Source organism: Panthera leo, chromosome D4, assembly GCF_018350215.1.
Source record: "Panthera leo isolate Ple1 chromosome D4, P.leo_Ple1_pat1.1, whole genome shotgun sequence".
Classification (NCBI taxonomy): domain Eukaryota; kingdom Metazoa; phylum Chordata; class Mammalia; order Carnivora; family Felidae; genus Panthera; species Panthera leo.
Genome location: NC_056691.1, coordinates 24,744,258 through 24,764,937, shown reverse-complemented (window position 1 = coordinate 24,764,937; position 20,680 = coordinate 24,744,258). Strand labels below are relative to the sequence as shown.

Genomic DNA, 20,680 nt, shown 5'->3' with positions numbered 1-20,680 from the left:
GCTGAAATCAAAAGTCAGGCTCTTAACCCACTGAGCCACGCAGGAGCCCCAAGTTTCACAACTTTATGATGAAAGTATTATTTACCCCCTCCCCCTTTTTTTTAAATGAAGAAACAGACTCAGGTTGATGTGATCAAATTCATTTACCTATTAAATAGTGGAGCCTAGATTCAAACCCAGTGACTAACTTTGGAGCTCACACCTAACCACTACTCCAGGCTGCCTTGACTTTTCTCTGGCTGGATTTAGAGCCTTAAAGTTTACTTATTTATATTTTAAAAAGGTTTTATTTAAATTCCAGTTAGTTATTATACAGTTTAGTTAACATATTATTAGTTTCAGGTGTACAATACAATGATTAAAATTTATTTAAATGTTTATCAGAGTTTGATTGGATTTACCAGTTTATCAGAGTTTGATTGGACTTACCAATCAAACTTACCAATTATTTGTGATACCATTTTGTGATTATATGGACTTTATCCTCCCTACCCCATACTGAATTTGCAGGGGTAGGGGCTGTCTTGCTTACCTCCTAATCCCATGGTGCTTGGCACATACTGAGTAATACTGGTATTTATTGAGTGAGCAAATAGTGTTTTAAAGATTTATTTGCAATATTTTGTACTTATTTGAGGATATTTTTAACTGTGATTTGTTTACAAAAACGTGATGTTTATTTTTAGTGTAATTAAATGTCTAATGGCATTATTTCAGTTTTTTCTGTGAGAACAGCTTCCACTATTTAAAAATATTTTTCATTAAATTCGGATTGGAATTTTTTTAGGGACTAAAGTTGATATCATCTGTAAATCTGTTTGATGCAAAAAGTTTTGGGTTAGCATACAGAACGTTCCATTCATTATAGGTATGATAATGTGTATATGTGTGTTCCTTTGATTTGCAGAATATTTTCATTACCCTAGAAGATCAGAACTCTGTTTTTTCCAGGTAGATTTTGCTATTATGAGCTAGTTTGATGTCTTCTAGATATGACAACATAGACTGCTTGGTTTACTTACTTACTGGTTAAGCAGCTGCTATAGATTCTAGACTTGGGTGTAATGGATTTGGTAAAAAATTTCATAGCTTTTAAACTCTTGGAGATTCTGCCTAGAAAAGTATTTATCTGTGTACTCATATATAATATTCTATTTATTCTTGTTAGGCAGATGGATCGTTACCCACACTTTACTGTCTTCACTTGTTTGTGGTCTTTCCATATTGGCATATGTGGAACGAACTTATTCCACTATTATTTATTTATTATTCATAAAGTTTTGTTAGTATTTTGAGAAAGGGGGAATGTATATTGGCATATTAATGTAAGTATATTGAAATGTGGTCTGCAGTTTGGAGAGAACATGGACTCTGGAATTGGAGAGATCTTTGAGCAAGGTGCTTTTACCTTTGAGCCTCATTGGCAACATTTTTTTTTTTTTTTTATTTAACTTTATTTTTTATTTTTTAAAATTTACATCCAAATTAGTATATAGCGAAGCACTGATTTCAGTAGATTCCTTAATGCCCCTTACCCATTTAGCCCATCCCCCCTCCCACAACCCCTCCAGTAACCCTCAGTTTGTTCTCCATATTTATGACTCTCTTTTGTTCTGTCCCCCTCCCTGTTTTTATATTATTTTTGTTACCCTTCCCTTATGCTCATCTGTTTTGTCTCTTAAAGTCCTCATGTGAGTGAAGTCATATGATTTTTGTCTTTCTCTGACTAATTTCACTTAGCATAATACCCTCCAGTTCCATCCACATCATTGGCAACGTTTTTAACATGTGATATAATACTTGCCTCACTAGATTGTTTGGAGGGTTTCATGAGATAATATGTATAAAGTACCTGGCTTAGAGTTACATGCTCTACTTGTATTGGTTTCATTCCTCCTTCACCCTTTTGTTTGCTAGTGAATGGAGTCTTAGTTTTTTACAGTAGAAGGAAGCTTTAATAGTATCCTAGCATGTGAATAGTCGAACATTTAGTTTGCTATTCTTTGTCAGATTTAAATCATAGAGACTCTTAAAAATATTTTATGTATTTTATGTAAAAATATTTTATGTATATTTTATGGATAATGTATCATAATATTTATGGCTGAGTGTTCAATTTTATAAGAAGGTGCCCTTTTCCTATGTAGTTGTCTGTGTCGTTATTTCTCATACTTGACATCTTTGTGTAAGATTTATGCAATGTTTTTTAATGAGAATACTAACAAGGTTACTCAGACAGACATCAGGTATTTGGAGAGATAACTGGATGAGCTATTACATAAGATGATTTATTGAATATGGAGTTTTTTCAAGAGATCTTAGCAATATTGAATGAGGAACTGATTGCAAGACTTGGTGACTTAGAAAACACATAGCAAGTGTTTGAATGCAGTATATTATTAGATAACTATTTAGAAAATTCTTGCTGAATGCTATTAATATGTGGTTCTGCAAGAAATACAATTAATATGTATGTTTTAGTATTCAGAGTTTCTTTGTAAAGGTTGCAAAGTGTTTCTACTTGCCCCCCCACCCCCCAGTAAAAGGCAAGGTTCAATTGTGGGATATTTGTAAAGGATGATAGTTTTTCTTTTAGCCAACTTAAAATCAGATTAACTTAATTTTAAATGGTTATAATTCAGTTTATACTCACATAATTGGGTTAGAATGTAGAGTGTGTGTGTGTGTGTGTGTGTGAGTACTCTGCCCCCAGGCATTTTACATATATCTCTTAATTCTCCCATCAACCCTGCAGAATAAATATTACCTCCATTTTACTGATAAGGAAACCTCAGGTCAGAGTGTCCTCAAGGTAACAACTTGTAAGTGGCAAAACCAAGATTTGAATTCAGGTCTAAATGTTTCAAAAACATTCTTTGTTTCTTACCAGTTTGTTCCCTCCCCTCACTGCAAGTGTGTGTGTGTGTGTGTGTGTGTGTGTGTGTGTGTGTGTGTGTGTGTGTGTGTGTGTGAGAGAGAGAGAGAGAGAGAGAGAGAGAGAGAGAGAGAGAGAGAGAGATTTTCTTCCTCCAGTCAGTCAAGAACAGGGAATCAAGTGAAGTGGGCCCTGAACAGCTGAGATTGTTCTCATAAAAGTTGATATACTAAAGCATACATTTTCATTTCAGATTATCTCAGCATTCTATTTTATATGGGTTTCTAATTCTTGATTACCTGTTTGCCTCTTGCTCCCCTTAAAAATAGCAAATTTAGAGGGAAGAGGAGGTATGCTGTCAAGCTAAGAACTGACAGCCTGGTAAAAAAGCAGATACAGGACACCTTAAGAGTGAATCTGGAACAGTGTCACTGTATTGCAGAACAGCAATTGATGTATGCAGCAGTAACTCAGCACTATCAAAAAGTTTCATTATACTCAGTAGAATGTAAAATGATTTTGGTGATCACACAGGGGTAAACTTCGGTTAGCTGGATAATCGATAACATCTGTCTTTGGATGATGTTGAGAGAAGTGGCTCCCGACTGTTTTGTACATGCTGGGTTGATTTCAAACCATTAACTTAAATTACTTATTTGATTTTGATTCTTCTGGTTATTGGGAAAATGTCTAGTACTTCAGGTTTTCAACTGTTTGGCCCATTGGTTATTACTGTAGGTTGTCAGTGCAAGAACAGAATAGGAAACTTACAGGAAATATGGATCCTTAGAGGCCTATTCTAGCATATATTTTTCATTTTGAGTTAGTGGTTGCCACGTGGGCCTAAGGACAAAAATAGGAATATCTATCTAGTTTAGAAATAACTAAAGGAAATTACAAAAATCTTTCCTTTATGGTTAAGATTCTTCCCTAGATAGATGGAAACATTTTATATAATTTGTTGCATAAGTTTTATGTTGCTGCAGAGGAATAATATCTGTGGACTGTCTAAAACAGCTTTGACAATTTTCAAGATTGCTATTTTTTTCTTCTTTTTTTTAATGTTTATTTTTGAGAGAGAGACAGAGACTGAGCACAAGTGGGGGAGGGGCTGAGGGAGAGGGAGACACAGAATCCGAAGCAGGCTCCAGGCTCCAAGCTGTCAGCATAGAGCCCAACATGGGGCTTGAGCTCACGAACCATGAGAACATGACCTGAGCCAAAGTCGGACGCTTAACCGACTGAGCCACCCAGGCGCCCTCCCCCCCTTTTTTTTCTGTCAGTAGTGCTTAGTCTCTGATTTTCTCTTGTTCAGTAAAAGTGTGATATAATAAATAAAACAGACATGGAGGTAAAAGTTCAAATGTTAGAAATGGTTTTGGAAATTTTGAAGCCACTATAAGCTGAAACTGTTTCCCTCTACCTAAATGGTTCAGAATAAGAGTTTAAGGAAATCTGAAGTATGCAGAGTTTGGGCCTTTCTATAAAAACATAACATTGTTTACATTGATCATATTTGGATTAAAGTTTTCTAAAATACAGCATAGAGTATTGGAAAAGCATATCATATCTGTTTGAAATGGTACAATTAAAAGTAAGGTTTATTCACTTTTGTTTTAAATGGAATGGCAGGCAGCTGAATTGAATTGTTAATTCCTTGGTTTTGCTAGTTTATTCCAAGCTTTGGATAATTTACTCAGAATAGTCACTTCAGTCTTCTATAATATTACATTAGTCTTCTAGTTGGGTTCATAGTGGTTCTGATGTCTCAGTTGTTTGACATTGGTTCAAAATTTACAATTTATTTTTATAAGAACTGGATTATAATTGATAGATTCTACAGTTTCCCTTTGTCTAGTACCAGAGGTATAGTTGAACTCTGTCACCATTTCTAACATGATGTTTTCCAAGTTTGACTATGAAGTGCTATGAACTCCTACTCCAATTGCCTTAGGTGCCCCTGAGAACCAAGAGTTCCATGAGATTGGAGGATCCTATTTCAACAGTGCTGGAATTCTGTAAGAGAAAGTGTTTTTTTATGAGTCTGTCAGGACTCGTTTGGTTTCTGGGGGTTTTGTTGTGAGGATTGAATGAGATAATGTGTATATAGTGCCAGGCACATTTTCGCTGCTTAATCAAATAATGATTCATGTAAATGCTTTTTCAACTGTGTGTCATGCATCTAGTCTGTCCAGAAAGCTCTGATTATCCTTCAGATACTGACATTAGGAGGATTCCAGTCCTTAAATATTACTAAGGGCTCAACTGAACTATTCACTGCTGTTCTTTAAGCTTTTGAGGTTATGGCTGTTTTGTGTAACCTGTCTTAACTGTCTCTGCCAGATATGATGCTCACAGGCAACACCATGTCTTATTTTGGGGTGATCGTCTCTGTTGTGATTTCCATGTCTTGTATCTGGTCCACTACCTAAAACTAGAGCATCTTCATCTTCAGTTCCTTTCAGATAACCTACCACAGACAAGGTATATATGTTAGTTATGTTAGCTTCCTGGCCAGTTGAGTCATTTGAAATTGGAGTGCCCAGGAAAATTGGTCTCCTGTGTTTTGATTTCTTTCTGTTTCTTAGGGTAGGGTATTCACAATCAACTATTATACCTATTTTTAATTGATGTATAGTACAGAAGAATGCACCCATCATGAATGTACAGTTCCATGTATTAGCACAAAGGTCCAATCCCGCAGAAGTCACCTTGTGATCCCTTATAGCCACCACCTCCCAGAAGTAACTACTATCCTCACTTTTGACATTATGGATTTTGTCTCTCTCTTTATAAAAATTTTATATATAAATGAAATCACACAATTTATCTTTATTTGTGATTGGGTTTGCTCTGCATTGAGGGATTCATGATGACATGTGGCTGTAGTTCATTTGTTGTCATTGTGTGTAATATCTTAAGTATACCACAGTTCTATAGTTAAAGCACAGTTGGATTGTGTAATGTTTTTGGCTAATAACAAAGAATACTGGTTTGAGCTTCCTTGAACATGTCTGTTGGTGTACCTGTGGACACATAATTTGTTAGATAAAATACCATAAGTGAAATTGTTGCGTCAGTAGGGTAAGCGTAGGTTCAGCTTCTACTTCAAAATATTTTTCCAAAACATACCAATTTATGTTTCTACCTGTAATGTATGTGGATTCCACATCCTCTACAACACTTTCCTGGCCTTTTGAGTCGAATCATCCTGTGAGTGTATCACTGGTTTTAATTTGAAGTTACCTGATTGTTAATTAATTAGGATAAGCACCTTTTCCTGTGTGTTAGCCATTTAGCTTTTATTTTGTGAGTTCTCATTTTAGTCTCTTGATAATTTTTTTAATTGGGTTTTGACTTGTTGATTTGTACACGTCCTGTATGAAGTCTGGATTCAAGCTCTCTTGATTGTTGGTGTTTTAGGTATTTTCTCTCTGTTGCTTATCTGATAATGATAGTTCAATTTATTTTACCTTTTCTTTTTTAATGTTTATTTTTGAGAGACAGAGACAGAGCATGAGTAGGGGAGGGGCGTAGAGAGAGGGAGACACAGAATCTGAAACAGGCTCCAGGCTCAGAGCTGTCAGCACAGAGCCCGACGCAGGGCTTGAACCCACGACCGTGGGATTGTGACCCAAGCTGAAGTCTGGTGCTTAACCATCTGAGCCAGCCAGGCACCCCTGCCTTTTTTTTTTTTTTTTAAATGGTTACATCTTTTTGGGTACCACTTAGGAAATCTTTTACAGTTGTACCAGAACTTTATTGACTTCTCTTGTTGGTACTATTTTATTGCACAATAGTGTTTAAAAAAAAAATTTTTTTTTTAACGTTTATTTATTTTTGAGACAGGGAGAGACAGAGCATGAACAGGGGAGGGTCAGAGAGAGGGAGACACAGAATATGAAGCAGGCTCCGGGCTCTGAGCTGTCAGCACAGAGCCCGACGCGGGGCTAGAACTCACAGACCGTGAGATCATGACCTGAGCCGAAGTTGGCCGCTTAACCGACTGAGCCACCCAGGCGCCCCTGCACGATAGTGTTTAATTTGCATGTGGTCATAGTACATGCTTGGTTTAACTTGAAATATGTTGACTTGCTTTATGGCAGAGTATATGGTCTAATTTTATAAATTTACTTAAAAAGGATGTATATTCTGCATTTGTTGAGTGCAGTGTTCTCTATGTTACAGTTAGGTCATTTGTTAATTATGTTCAAATCTTTTTAACTTTTTTTTTTTTTTTTTTTTTGGCCTGTTTTCTATCAGTTACTGAGGTAAATGTGCTGAGATCTTATTGTACTACTTTTGGATTTGTCTGTTTTTCTTTTATACTTTTAAAGCTTTATCTTGTGAGTTTAACACTTTAGCATGTTGAAATGACCTAGTTGCTTTTGTATTAAAGCCTGTTTTGTTGATTAGAATAGCCTCAGTAACTTTCTTTGGTTACACCCATTCTTTGTATTTTTTCTTTACAGTTTTGGTATATCACTTTTAAGCAATGTGAAGTTGTTTAAAAAACATTTTTTTTTAATATTTATTTATTTTGGGGAGACAGAGACGGAGTGCAAGCAGGGGAGGGGCAGAGAGAGACACACACAGACACACACAGAATCCGCAGCAGGCTCCTGGATCTGAGCTGCAGCACAGAGCCCGACGAAGGGCTCAAACCCACAAAGCACGGGATCATGACCTGAGCTGAAGTCGGACACTCAACTGACTGAGCCACCCACGTGCCCCAATATGAAGCTGTTTTTAAATCCAGTCTGGTTGTCTTTTTAACATACTGTCTGTTAATGTAATTGCTGCTAAATTTGGTTTACATTTACCATTATACTGTTTGATCTTTATTTTTCCTGTTTGTTTTATACTGTTTTTTTTTTCTTTTGTATTATCTCATTTATCCCCTTTATTAGGTTGGTAGATGTAAGCCTTTTTTACTATTCTTCTAGTAGTTATTCTAGAGATTATTTTATGCATTTTAATTTATAAAATGTCTAAATTGTTAAGTACTTGTACTTCTTCCCAGTTAGTGCAAGGACCTTAGAACAGTTGAACTCCATTTAACGCACCTCTGGACTAGACTTGACTTTCTTCTAACACAAGGCTGTATTATTAGTGCTTTATACAACCAATTTTCATTTTGATTTACTGGTGTAGATATCCTTTCCAATTTTTATTCCTTCATTTAGGATCATTTTCTTCTGTCTGAGGAACACATTAACATTTCCTGTAGTCTGTGTATGCCAGGTAACAAAATCTGTTTTTTTGTGTCTGAAAATGTTTTATTTTGAGGGAATTTTTTTTTTTTCTGTATGTAAAGTTTTAGGCCTGTTACAGTTTTCTTTTCTAAATTTTTAATTTTTTTAATTATGGGTGATTTCAAGTCAAAGGAGTAGATACAACAATAAGTTACACCTTCAGGAATCCTGTACTCAGCTTTGACTGTTGATCTTAAAGGCAGTCTTGTTTCAGGTATACTTTCCCTTAAGGTACCTCCCTCTTCCTCATCATTTTGATGCCTCTCTCATGTATTATATTATTTCATCCCTTAATATTTCAGCATGTATCTCTAAAAAATAAGGAGCCTTTTTAAAAGACATCAATACATTATCCTGCCTTACCAATGAATAATTCCTTAATTTAATCAGTTCAAAATTTCCCTGTTGTCACAAAATGATTTTTTAGCATAATGATAGCATGAATTTATTACATTTTTTTACTTTTTTCAAAAAATTTTATCTTTTAGAGCAGTTTTATATTGAGTGGAAAGTAAATGTTCCATAACCCCTGCTCCCCCTGACCCCCTGCTCCCCCTGACCCCCGCACTCCATAGTAGTACATTTGTTACAATTTATGGACCTCAACTGACACGTATCACCTAAAGTCTGTAGTTTAAAAGACTCACTCTTGGTGTTTTTACATTCTGTGGGTTTTTGACAAATGTGTAATGACAGGTACTCTGCCTATCCGTCTTCCTTTCCTAACCCCTAGCAACCACTGATCCTCATAATTTTGCCTTTTCTAGAATGTCGTATTGTTGGAATTTACAGTATGTGGCCTCTTCAGATTGGCTGTTTTGACTTGCTAATATGCATTTAAGTTTCCTTCATGTCTTTTCATGATTTTATAAATACATATCTATTTAGCACTGAAGAACATTCCATTGTTTGGATATCCCACAGTTTATTTATTCACCTGAAGAGTATCTTGGTTGTTCCTGAGTTTTGACAGTAATGAATAAAACTATAAACATCTCTTTGCAGGTTTTTTGTGTGGACATAAGTTTGCAGCTTTTATCATTTGTCAGTACTTCTTAGCTTCTGATTTTCTCCTTTTGTGTGGACATAAGTTCTTAACTTCCTTGAGTAAATGCCAAGGAGCACAATTGCTGGATCAAATGGTAAGAGTATTGTTTGGCTTTATAAGAAGCTGCCAAACTGTTTTCCAAAGTGACTAAACCAAATGGTACATCATCAGCATGAATGAGTTCCTGTTCTACATCCTTGCTTGCAATGAGAGTATGGTGCGATCTCCTTGTTTTATATTTTAGTTCCCTAATAGCATATGATGTGGAATATCTTTCACAGGCTTGTTTGCATTTTGTATTATCATCTTTGGTGAGGTATCAAAGTCTTTTGCCCTTTTTTTTTTTTTTAATTGGGGTATTTTAATTGGTTGTTACTGTTGAGTTTTAGTTCTTCATATATTTTGGATAACAGTCCTTTATCTGATGGATCTTTTGCAGATAATTTTTGTCAGTCTGGTTTGTTTTCTCATTTGCTTAAAAAGACTTCTTGCGGGGCGCATGGGTGGCTAAGTCGGTTAAGTGTCTGACTCTTGATTTCAGCTCAGGTCATGATCTCCTGGTTCATGAGTTTCAGCCCCACGTCTGGCTCTGACCTTGACAGTGTGGAACCTGCTTGAGATTCTCTCTCTGCCTCTCCCCAGCTTACACTGTCTTTCTCTCTCCCTCTCCCTCCCTCCCTCCCTCTCCCTCCCCCTCCCTCCCCCTCTCTTCCTCTCCCCTCCCTCCCCCTCTCCCTCTCTCTTCCTCTCTCTTCCTCTCTCTTCCTCTCTCTTCCTCTCTCTTCCTCTCTCTTCCTCTCTCTTCCTCCCTCTCCCTTCCCCTCTCCCTCTCCCTTTCTCCCCCCCTCCCTCTCCCCCCCCTCCCCCTCTCCCTCCCAAAATAAATAAAGAGATTTCTTTCTGAAGTGGGATGTGGGTAAGGCTCATACATTGCAAGGGACTGATAAATTGCTTGTTTTTGTTGTTTTTCTTTTCCAGTATCTATGCCATTCTTTCTTTTCCTGCCTTGTTGCCTTGACTGGGACTTTCAATACTATGTTGAGTAGAGTAGGGGTGATTGAGTGTTGAGTAGAGTAGTGGTGATTGTGGGGGGTAGTGGTGATTCGGGGCGGGGGGGGGGGGGCATCCTTGCTTTGTTCCTGATCTTAGTGGGAAAGCATTCAGTTGTTCACTGTTAAGTATGATGTTAACTGCAGATATTTCCTACATGCACTTTATCAGGTCTAAGTGGTTCCCTTTTATTCCTTTTTTTTTTTAATTTTTAAAATGTTTTTAAATTTATTTTTGAGAGAGAGAGAGAGAGAGACAAAGCATGAGCGGGGGAGGGGCAGAGAGCGAGGAGGCAAAGAATCTGAACCAGGCTCCAGGCTCTGAGCCATCAGCACAGAGCTTGACGAGGGGCTTGAACTCATGAGCCATGAGATCATGACCTGAGCTGAAGTCGGATGCTTAACCGACTGAGCCACCCAGGAACCCCTCCAGGGTTTTTTTTATTACCCAATTTATGGTCTATCTTGGTGAGTGTTCCTTGTGTACTTAAAATTTCATCTACAGGTTTTTCTTTGCTTTTTCCTCCTTAGCAACTTATTTGTTGAGGACTTTTTGCATGTGTGTGTGGTTGTATCCTTTTGATGACATTTAATATGTTTCTTTATCTACATTTTTGGGGAGCATCTGTTATACCTAGAGCAGGCGGTGGTCCTTACACTTAAGTGTACATCAGAATCATCTGGGAAGTTTGTTAGATTATAGATTGCTGAGCCCCATCCCTGGGGTTTCTGATTTGGTTAATATGGGGTGGGGACTGAGAATGTGCATTTCCACCAAGTTAACCTAGTACTAGTGAATGCTGCTCATCTGCGGACAGAACTTTGAGAACTATAGCCCTGGTGCAGTTTTGCGACCTTGTCGTTAGTGACATTTTGAATTGGATAGTTCTTTGTTGTTGGTGCTGCCCTGGGCATTGTAGGGTGTTTAGCAGCATGCCTGGTCTCTACCCGCCAGGCGCCAGTGGTACTGACCCTTATTGTGACAAGCAGAAATGTCTTCAGAATTTGTCAGATGTGTCCCAGGGTTGATAGGGACACTCACCCCCATTGGGTACCACTGCTACAGGGTAACTGGGAAGAACTCTTATGTCCGTATCTGTAAGTTTTTTTCTTTTATAATAGTTAGATTCTCCTTGGAGACACTATAATATTATAGTCTTCCTGCCTGATGGTGAAGGCCCCCCTCCCTGCATTGTCTCATCGATGTGAAGTGAAGGGGGAAAGACTGAGCATGTAGTATGTCTGTGTTTAATCTTCATTTTAGTATGTACTCCTGCTTTCAGTGTGCCTTGTGCGTTCTTTAGTCCAAGGACTTTGTTCCCTTTCTAGAGAGGAAGAAAATCCTCCAGTCTTTTGTTGGGCTTGAGGAAGCAATTGCTTGCTTAGAGTATGTGTCTTGTTTCTGAGGCTTTGAAGGTAATCCTCATTGTTTTAAGCCTTAGGCATCTCTCACTTCATTACCCCCTGCCCTCAGCTTCTGGGGGTACCAGTATTGGTCTTCTGGGAATTCTACATATGCTGGGGACTGATCTAGCTATTAGCTTTCTGCAATGCCAGTTCAGGGTTCAGTTCTCTTGGGTCTGCTAAATTAATTGACCCAGGTGTCCAGCTTTAAAATTGTCTTCCATTTGAGACTAAAAGGTCTCAATTTGTTCTGTCATCTCTTTTTGCTAATCCTATCTCTGAAAGAGATTTGTATCTGGACTACATAAAGAATTTTTGTAACTCCTTAATAAAAAGACAAGTCAGTTTCAAAAAGGGCAAAGAATTTGGATAGTTCTCTAAAGAAAATATATAAGTAAGCACATGAACAGATATTCATTGTCATTAGCTATCAGGAGAGTGCCAATCAACACCACCAGGATGGCTATAATTAAAAAGTCAGGTAATAAATATTGGTGAGGATGTGGAGAGATTGAATCCTTATACACTACTGGTGGGAATGTACAATGGCACAGCCACTTAGGATAACACTCTGGTGGTTCCTCAAATGGTTAAGACAAAGAGTTACCATATGACCTGGTAATGCTACATCTAGTATATACTCAAGAGAAATGCAAACCTATGTCCACACAAAAACTTGTATATAAATGTTCATAGCAGCGTTATTTTATAAGAGCCCAAAGGTGGAAACAACTCAAATGCCCATCATTTGATGAATGAATAAACAAAACGTCATATATCCATACAATGGAATATTATTTGGCTGTAAAAAGTAATGAAATATTGATACATGCTACAACATGAATGAACCTTGAAAACATTATGCTAGGTAAAAGAAGCCAGTTACAAAGACCACATATTATATAATTGCATTTATGTGAAATGTCAAGAATAATCTATAGAAAGTAGATTAGTGGTTTCCTAAGGGTTGCAGTGATGAGGGAATAGAGAGGTGATACCTAAAGGGTACTGGTTTCTTTTAGAGAAGATGAAAATGTTCTAAAATTGTGTGATGATTGCACATATCTGTAAATATACTCAAAACCACTGCTGGGGCGCCTGGGTGGCGCAGTCGGTTAAGCGTCCGACTTCAGCCAGGTCACGATCTCGCGGTCCGTGAGTTCGAGCCCCGCGTCAGGCTCTGGGCTGATGGCTCGGAGCCTGGAGCCTGTTTCCGATTCTGTGTCTCCCTCTCTCTCTGCCCCTCCCCCGTTCATGCTCTGTCTCTCTCTCTGTCCCAAAAATTAATAAAAAAAAAAAGTTGAAAAAAAAAAAAACCACTGAACTGTACACCTTAAATGGGCAAATTGTATGCTATGTGAGTTATACCTCCTTAAAGCATTGGAAAATCCTTTACTATTTTAGTGGGGATTTGACAGAATGTAAATATAGATGTATTTTTTTAGTCTGGCACCTTACCTTCAAATCCTAAAATATGCTAAAATGCTATATAATTATAGGTTAGACAAACTTTCAGAATGACATTGGAAGGATATTAAAGATTCTGAAAAGGTAAGACTTTCTTCAAGGTTAAGAAACACAAGTCTAAATTAATCTCATTTTACATATAAAATAGATTATTGTTTAGCTGGGTAGATTGGTCCTTGAAGTCAGACTTAGGTTTGAATCCTAACCTGGCAGTTAATTAGCCAAGTCATGCATGAGAGGAGAGGGCCATATTAGAACCTTAACCTCTCTTTGTTTCAGTATCTGAAATAGGATTAAAAATCATCTATCTCAGAGTTATTGAGGATTAAAAAAGCTAGAGCAGTAGTAGCTACTATTTATTGACCCCTGTCAGTGTGCCTGATACTTGCATTTTATGTACATTTTTATTCAGTCCTTAGAAAACCACATGTTCTGCTCATTGTATTGTTATTATTTCTAGTAGCTACCAAAGGGAGAAATGAGATGTCAGTAATAGGAGAATGGTTAAATTGTTGATTGGCCAAATTATTGATATGGTGTTTTAACAAAGATTTTTTAGTAATTTGGAAATTGCTTATTGTAGATAAAAGGATTAAAGGTCATATATTTTCAAATGAAGGAGAGTTCAGATGGAAAAGCTCCAAAATATTTACTGCAGCATAATTTTGCATTATCTTTATGAATTAAAAAAAAAAAAAAACAGTTGCTTACACTGAATGTTGTAACTTGATTATGGAAAATTTCATTCATACGCAAAGGTAGAGTGTGATATGAACTTCTCATTTTCAACAATGATGGACATACAGCCTATCTTGTTTTATTTATATCCCTGTACGCTTTCCCTTCCCTGCCTTCTGCAAGATCTTATAAAATCTCAGAAATTATCTAACATGGGGGTGCCTGGGTGGCTCCGTCGGTTGAGTGGCCGACTTTGGCTCAGGTCATGATCTCACCATGGCTTATGAGTTTGAGTCCCACGTCTGGCTCTGTGCTGTCCGCGCAGAGTCAGCTTCGGATTCTCTTGTCTCCCCTCTCTCTGCCTCTCCTCTGCTCATGCTCTCTCTCTCTCAAAAATAAATAGAACATTTAAAAAAGTTATTTAATGCATCGTCCCACTCATGACAACCAAAAATACCCCTTATATTTCTAAAACTTCCCTTGGTGATAGTGCCATCATCTGTTGAGACCCACTTTTGTAGGGTACTGGGGTAGAGTGGTTTAAAATGTAATTCTTTTCCAAATTTGGAGTGATTCCCTGAGGTAGTCTGTTCATGTAAATTCCTTGGCCTACTCACATGTCCTGATTTGGACAATGGAGTAAAGCCTAAGCACACAGGTGATTTTTATAAAAATATGAGAAAACACTGATCTAACAGAATAAATAAGGGTGTTTTTTTATGGTATGAAGATCTTTTTTCTGTGTTTGCATGTTATTCTTGTCCCTGGAAATCCTTTCTTCAGGTTTTCTTGGCTACTTCCAAATCTCTTTATTCATTGGGAAGCTTTCCTTAACTGCCCTTGTGCTTCCTTTCTCTCTGTACTTTGTGGTTTATTTGACTAACGCTATGGAACGGTTTTCGTTCAGGGAAAGACTTTTGCTCTGTATCTTTGCATATGGATAATACTTTGTGTGTGTGTGTGTGGATAATACTTCTTGTTAATAAATGTTGAATGAAAAAGTTGGGGAAGAAAGTAAGTATGGAATGCCAAGAATATGACGGTGGCTCTATATGTATTCAACTAGAAAGGAGCAGGACTGGAGATGGACATTTGAGGCATAGATTATTGTAAACTGGGTAACAGCTATGTGTGACTTGAACTACATTTAGTACCACTGATACAGAGAGAACAAGGATATTGGGAAGAAATGAACTGTTAGGACTTAGCAGAAAGTTCAGTATAGGATATGTGTACTTACAGTAGAACCTTGGTGTTAGAGGTGAGTGAAATGTTAATACTCATTTCCCACTAGGATCAAGATACTGACAGAGAAAAGATGTATCTGTGTATCATTTGAATTACTGCCATATCTGTAGTGGCCTTTTTGAGGTACCAGTAGTTACTAGACTGGGTGGTGCTATGCAAACACCTGTAATAATATTCACTTTGTTTTTTTATCTTACTTAGTTCAAGGAAGAAATCTCTAAACGTTTCAAATCACATACTGACCAACTTGTGTTGATATTTGCTGGAAAAATTTTAAAAGATCAAGATACTTTGAGTCAGCATGGAATTCACGATGGTCTTACTGTTCACCTTGTCATCAAAACGCAAAACAGGTATGTTTTTAGAAGACACAGAGCTTTAAACTGTGAAAAAATGTTTATACAGTTAACCCTTGAATAATGCAGGTGTTAGGGCCAGCAACTCTTAAGCAGTCAAAAATCAGAGTATACTTTTTGACTCCCCCAAAACTTTAATAGCTTACTGGAAGCCTTACTGGTAACATCAGCAGTTGATTAACACATGTTTTGTATGTTATACGTGTTATATACTTCTTTCATACTATACTATAAGCTAGAGAAAAAAAATACATTTATAATACTGTATTGCCTTTATTGGAAAAAACCCAAGTATAATAAGATCTATATAGTTCAGACCCGTGTTGTTCAAGAATCAGTTGTATTTCTTTTTAAAAAATAGCCAGTCTTTAAATGGCTTTCTCTGCCATTACTATTCAAATAGTTTAAAATTCATTTATTTGCTGCTATTGGTAACAAATTAAAGAAAAAATGAATGTGATTCAATAATGCTGATGCTTACACATTTGATACTTTAGGAACTTCCTCAGTATTCAGTCATATTTAAATTATTTGAATTACAGAACAAATTATGTTTTTAGCTATGCTTTTTGTTCTAAGGGAGATTTTTAGACAAGTTCAGGGGTGTCTCATCTCCTTGGCAAACCACAAATGAGTAGCCATATTTCACTATCAGTTTTTAAGAGACCTTTTTACTGTGTATCACTAAGAAAAAATACTGCCAAAATCAATCTGTTGGATTTTCTTTTCACTTGAAATTTTTATATTTAGTGAAGGAGCTCTTTTAGACTTATTTTTGGATATGGTAGTTTATCAATATCACTCTTCTGCGTACATACTGAAAAAATATACGTGAGATAAATTGGTTAAATTCTTCCTAACACTATCACATTGAGTGATTCTTTTGAATCACATTTTGACTTCATAAGCATTCAGGTTTTTGCACGTGTGATGAAACTGTACTGTGTAGAGTTTGTGGTACAGCATTTCATAAAAGATGGCTACAGTATTTTCTCCAGGAATTTCTTCCAAACTACTGATGCCCATTCTGCAAATTTTTATCTAGATTTCTACCCCCCACCCCCCCATAGCAAATATTTGCTTCACTGATACAAAATTCATTCCTTCTTTTCCTGTTTCTAGGCTTTTCTGTGTACACAGTAACTTCACTAGTACCATTTAATGGTGAAATCTTTCTGAAGACACTTTATGTGGTATTAAATACAGCATGTCTGGTATAATCATTCATTTGAAGTCCTACAGAATACATATGTGCAGGCATGGCAATTGATGACTGGTTGTCAGCAATTGTAGGGCAGATTTTGATTTCAGAAGCGTTATAATGAAAAAAATGTACATCTTAGAATCAATGAAAGAAGCAGTGAGTGAGATTCAGGACTCTGGTATCACATGGAAGAGGTTTCCTATAAAGTATCTTTATTTTTTTACCTGAAGATAATATTAAGTAATTATATCCATACAAGTTATTACTGGTATTGATTTTTCATCCTGTTGTTGGTGAGGTCTCTTTATTTCTTTTAACAATTTCAAGAGGCTGAGTAGAACTGCCCCTCCCCTCACCTCCTCAAGAACTTAGAAGGTGGTACATAAAAAGTTGCTTATGGGGGTGTCTGGGTGGCTCAGTAGGTTAAGCATCCGGCTCTTGGCTTCAGCTCAGGTCATGACTTTGAGGTTCATCGGGCTGACAGGGCAGAGCCTGCTTGGGATAGTCTTTCTCTGCCCCCGCCTCTCCCCTCTCCGTGCTGGCTGTCTGTCTCTCTCTCTCAAAATAAATAAATAAACTTTAAAAAGGTGCTTATGTAGTCAAGCTTTGTGGTGTGACTGGTCGTTGATTTCTCTTCTGTGAGGTGACCTATCTCCATATCTTACATTATCATGATTGAAAGTAATGAAATACTTAGGTGCATATACTGGAGGAGGAGGGGCAGTTGAAGGGTAGTTTAAATTGTATTAGGTTTTACTATGTTTCATTATAGTTCTTAATGCTGTTATCTCAGGGTATTTACCTTGTAATTTGAATTGGTCTGAAAACTTATACTTTTATTTCTGAGAATTCTGGAATTTCAGAGATTCTTTTAAAAATAATTAGCTCCACTGTATACACCATGATATGATTACTTTTCCTAGGCCTCAGGATCATTCAGCTCAACAAACAAATACCAGTGGAAGCAATGTTACCACGTCATCAGCTCCTACAACTAACTCCACATCTGGTTCTGCCACTAGCAACCCTTTTGGTTTAGGTAAGTGTCTTTAGTTATTTTATAGGGATAGGGGAAAAAAACTCCTTTTCACCAAGGGTAATTTTGGATAAAATAGAATGAAACATTAAATCATTTCCACAACAATGACGATAACTTCTATAACTTACTTCTTTAATTGTGGGTATTAAAGAAGTAGTTAGGAATACAGATATGCTTGGATAGCTTACGTTTGCATTTAACAAATGGTAAATAAGTGGCATTTTTTTTTAAATAATGAAAGCGATGTAGTATATGTGTACCTGATCTGCCACATAGTTGAATCTGAGGAAGATTAGCTAATTGTTGATCATAAGCTAACCCCCTGAATATAATTTTCTTATTTGTAAAGTGAAGGACTCAGACTGCATCTGTGTCTTGAACACACAGAGGAGGGCTGGGGCCTGGGAGTAAGTGGGTTGGCTAAGGAGCTCCTGCATCAGCCAAAACCGTTTCTTTCTTTCTTTCTTTCTTTCTTTCTTTCTTTCTTTCTTTCTTTCTTTCTTTCTTTCTCTTCTCTTCTCTTCTCTTCTCTTCTCTTCTCTTCTCCCATTTTCCCTTTCCCTTTTGTTCTTTTTAATGTTTATTTATTTTTATTTTATTTTTGAGAGAGAGGGAGCGTTCGCAGAAGAGGGGCAGAGAGAGGGGGGACAGAGGAGCCAAAGCAGGTTCTGCTCAGAGATCAGAGAGCTTTCTGCAGGGCTTGAACCCATGAACTGTGAGATCATGACTTGAGCTCAAGGCAGACACTTGACTGACTGAGCCACCCAGGCCCCCTTACTTACTTATTTACTTACTTATTTACTTACTTACTTACTAACTTACTTATTGAGAGCGTGCAAGCAGGGGGTGGGGCAGAGAGAGAGAAGGAGAAAAAGAATCCCAAAGGGGCCCTGCTGCTATCAGTGCAGAGCCCAACATGGGATTCAGTCTCCCAAACTGTGAGATCATGACCTGAGCTGAAATCAGTAGTTGGTTGCTTAACCAACTGAGCCACCCAGGTGCCCCCAAAACCACTTTTCTTACATTAGTTTTATACTGAGGTTCTGTGGAAGGTTTTGTTGGGGAAAAACAAGTATTAGAAACTAACAGATGTTGAACTAGATAGATAAATGGCACGATGCTTCTTTCAGTTCTTAAGTTGTATGATAAATACAATAGTACTTTGAAATGACATTTAAAAAAATATATACAGTTTTTACCTATCAAGGATTATACCTTTGCTTCATCCAGAAAAAGTTTCTTAATAATTCAGTTTTTTGCCAACTATGTTGGAAACATTTTAGGGCATGGCAGGGATTCACATTTGCCTTTCTTTTTTTTCTTAACTTTTACATTTTTGCTGCTCTTGTTTTCTAAAAATGATCATAGGTTGAATGTGTCTTCTTTTGGTATGTTTTAGATGGCAAAATTATTGACATGAACAATTCTAGAGAGATTAGGTTGAAATGATTACATGTTTAGAGTCATGAAAGGTATTGTTGAGGTAAATCTCTCTCCTCTTTCCTCATTTTAAAGGCAAAGAAATTGAAGCCCAGACCAGCTTTTAGTTAATTTGAGGCCATATATCTCCCCATTTCCTTCATTTCCATTCTCATTCTTACTCCTCCTATCTCAGTTGCTTTTCTTCCATCAGTTATTCCATTTAGCCTATATCATAGGTTAGCCTGTTTTTGGTGCCTGTTCTCACCAAGGTCTATCTTGGATGTAAATGCTACAGAATACCACCACTGCCCTTTCCTTAGCTTTCCTTCTTAGCCATCTTTGGAAGAGGCATTTTCTGTTTTGTGTGTATTTCCCTTTCACTAAGTTTGCTGTGCTCTATTTTTTCCCGCATCAATTTACTGAAAATTCCTTTGATAAGGTCACCATTGACTACTTAGCTTGCCAAATTTAGTGACATAGTTTTGTTTTAATTTAGTCTTTTAAAGCTTACCAGTCTCTTCTTGAAATTTCCTTTAACTCCTGATACTGTTTTTCCCTGGTTAATTTTCTGACGGTTTTTTTCTGTCTCATTTGTGGGTCTTTTTTTTTTTCCTGGTCGCTATTGTTCTCCAGAGTTCTGTCTTGTCTTCTCTTACTCTGCTTATTTTACCCAAATGACATTATCCTCCTGTGTCTTGGTGACTCTTAAGTCAAGACCTTCAGCGCTTCTGAACTCCACGTCTTGTGTTCAACCCTCCTCTTCGATATTACCTGATGTTCTCTAAGTACGTTAGTCTGTGTTTCCTCAGAAAACAAAAGAAAACAAATGCAGAAACTCTTATTTTGCCTCTCAAACTACTGCCTGTCCCCCACTAAATCTCTTTCCATACCTCTTCTTCTATCCCACCCCATGCAGTTATTCCCTGTTTGACTTCCTTGAATGAATGCATTTGGTAGGTTATATAATTTTACAAAGTTAGCATTTTATGATAAGCACTCAGTCATCTTCTTGGATCTATTAGGTTTCTCCATGTCTTAATTCCTCTAAAGAGACATCTGTTTCCATTGTATGTCCTGGCCTTTTCTCTCCTTGATTGGCAACAGCTCTGTTCTAACCAGAGTTTATAGGTGGTTTATAGGTTTACTTGTTAAACTTAAACCAGTTTTCTGGAAAGAGGTCATTTAGAAGTATAACTCGGTACATATTTTTCATCTCTTCTTTAGTAGGGCATATTCGAGGGTGTTTCTCTGACACCAGCCAATTCTCTAATACCATCTGGGTGTCTAGCAGCTTAGTTCTGATGGTAACTACCTGGAGCTAGTGTCAGATCCCACAGATTTAAAGGACTTAGTCCAAGACTGCCTCTGCTTCAGATACCAGTCTAGGTCTGGACCACCTGTTGATCTGACCTGCAAGCTATAAATTGGGGAGTCTCACAGTTCCCCTCCAGGTTTGATAATTGCTAAAATGGCTCACAAAACTCAGGAAGACACTACTTATGTTTACTAGTTTATTATAAAGGGTACACTTCAGAAATAAACAATGGAAGAGAAGCATAGGGCAAAGTATGGGGGTGTGGGAGAGTTGGGGAGGTCTGGTCATATCACCCTAATAGCACCTAGAAGTGTTCACCG

At 37.2% G+C, this 20,680-nt stretch overlaps 1 protein-coding gene across 4 annotated transcripts in view; it reads left to right on the top strand.

The window, feature by feature from the left end:
- UBQLN1 (ubiquilin 1) overlaps positions 1-20,680 on the top strand; it is a 76,450-nt gene that overhangs the window by 8,703 nt on the left and 47,067 nt on the right. For all 4 annotated transcript variants that reach the window (XM_042914156.1, XM_042914154.1, XM_042914155.1 and 1 more), the window contains exons 2-3: positions 15,226-15,377; positions 17,508-17,623. In XM_042914156.1, the coding sequence (XP_042770090.1) occupies positions 15,226-15,377; positions 17,508-17,623 (268 nt within the window). The remainder of the gene's footprint in view (positions 1-15,225; positions 15,378-17,507; positions 17,624-20,680) is intronic.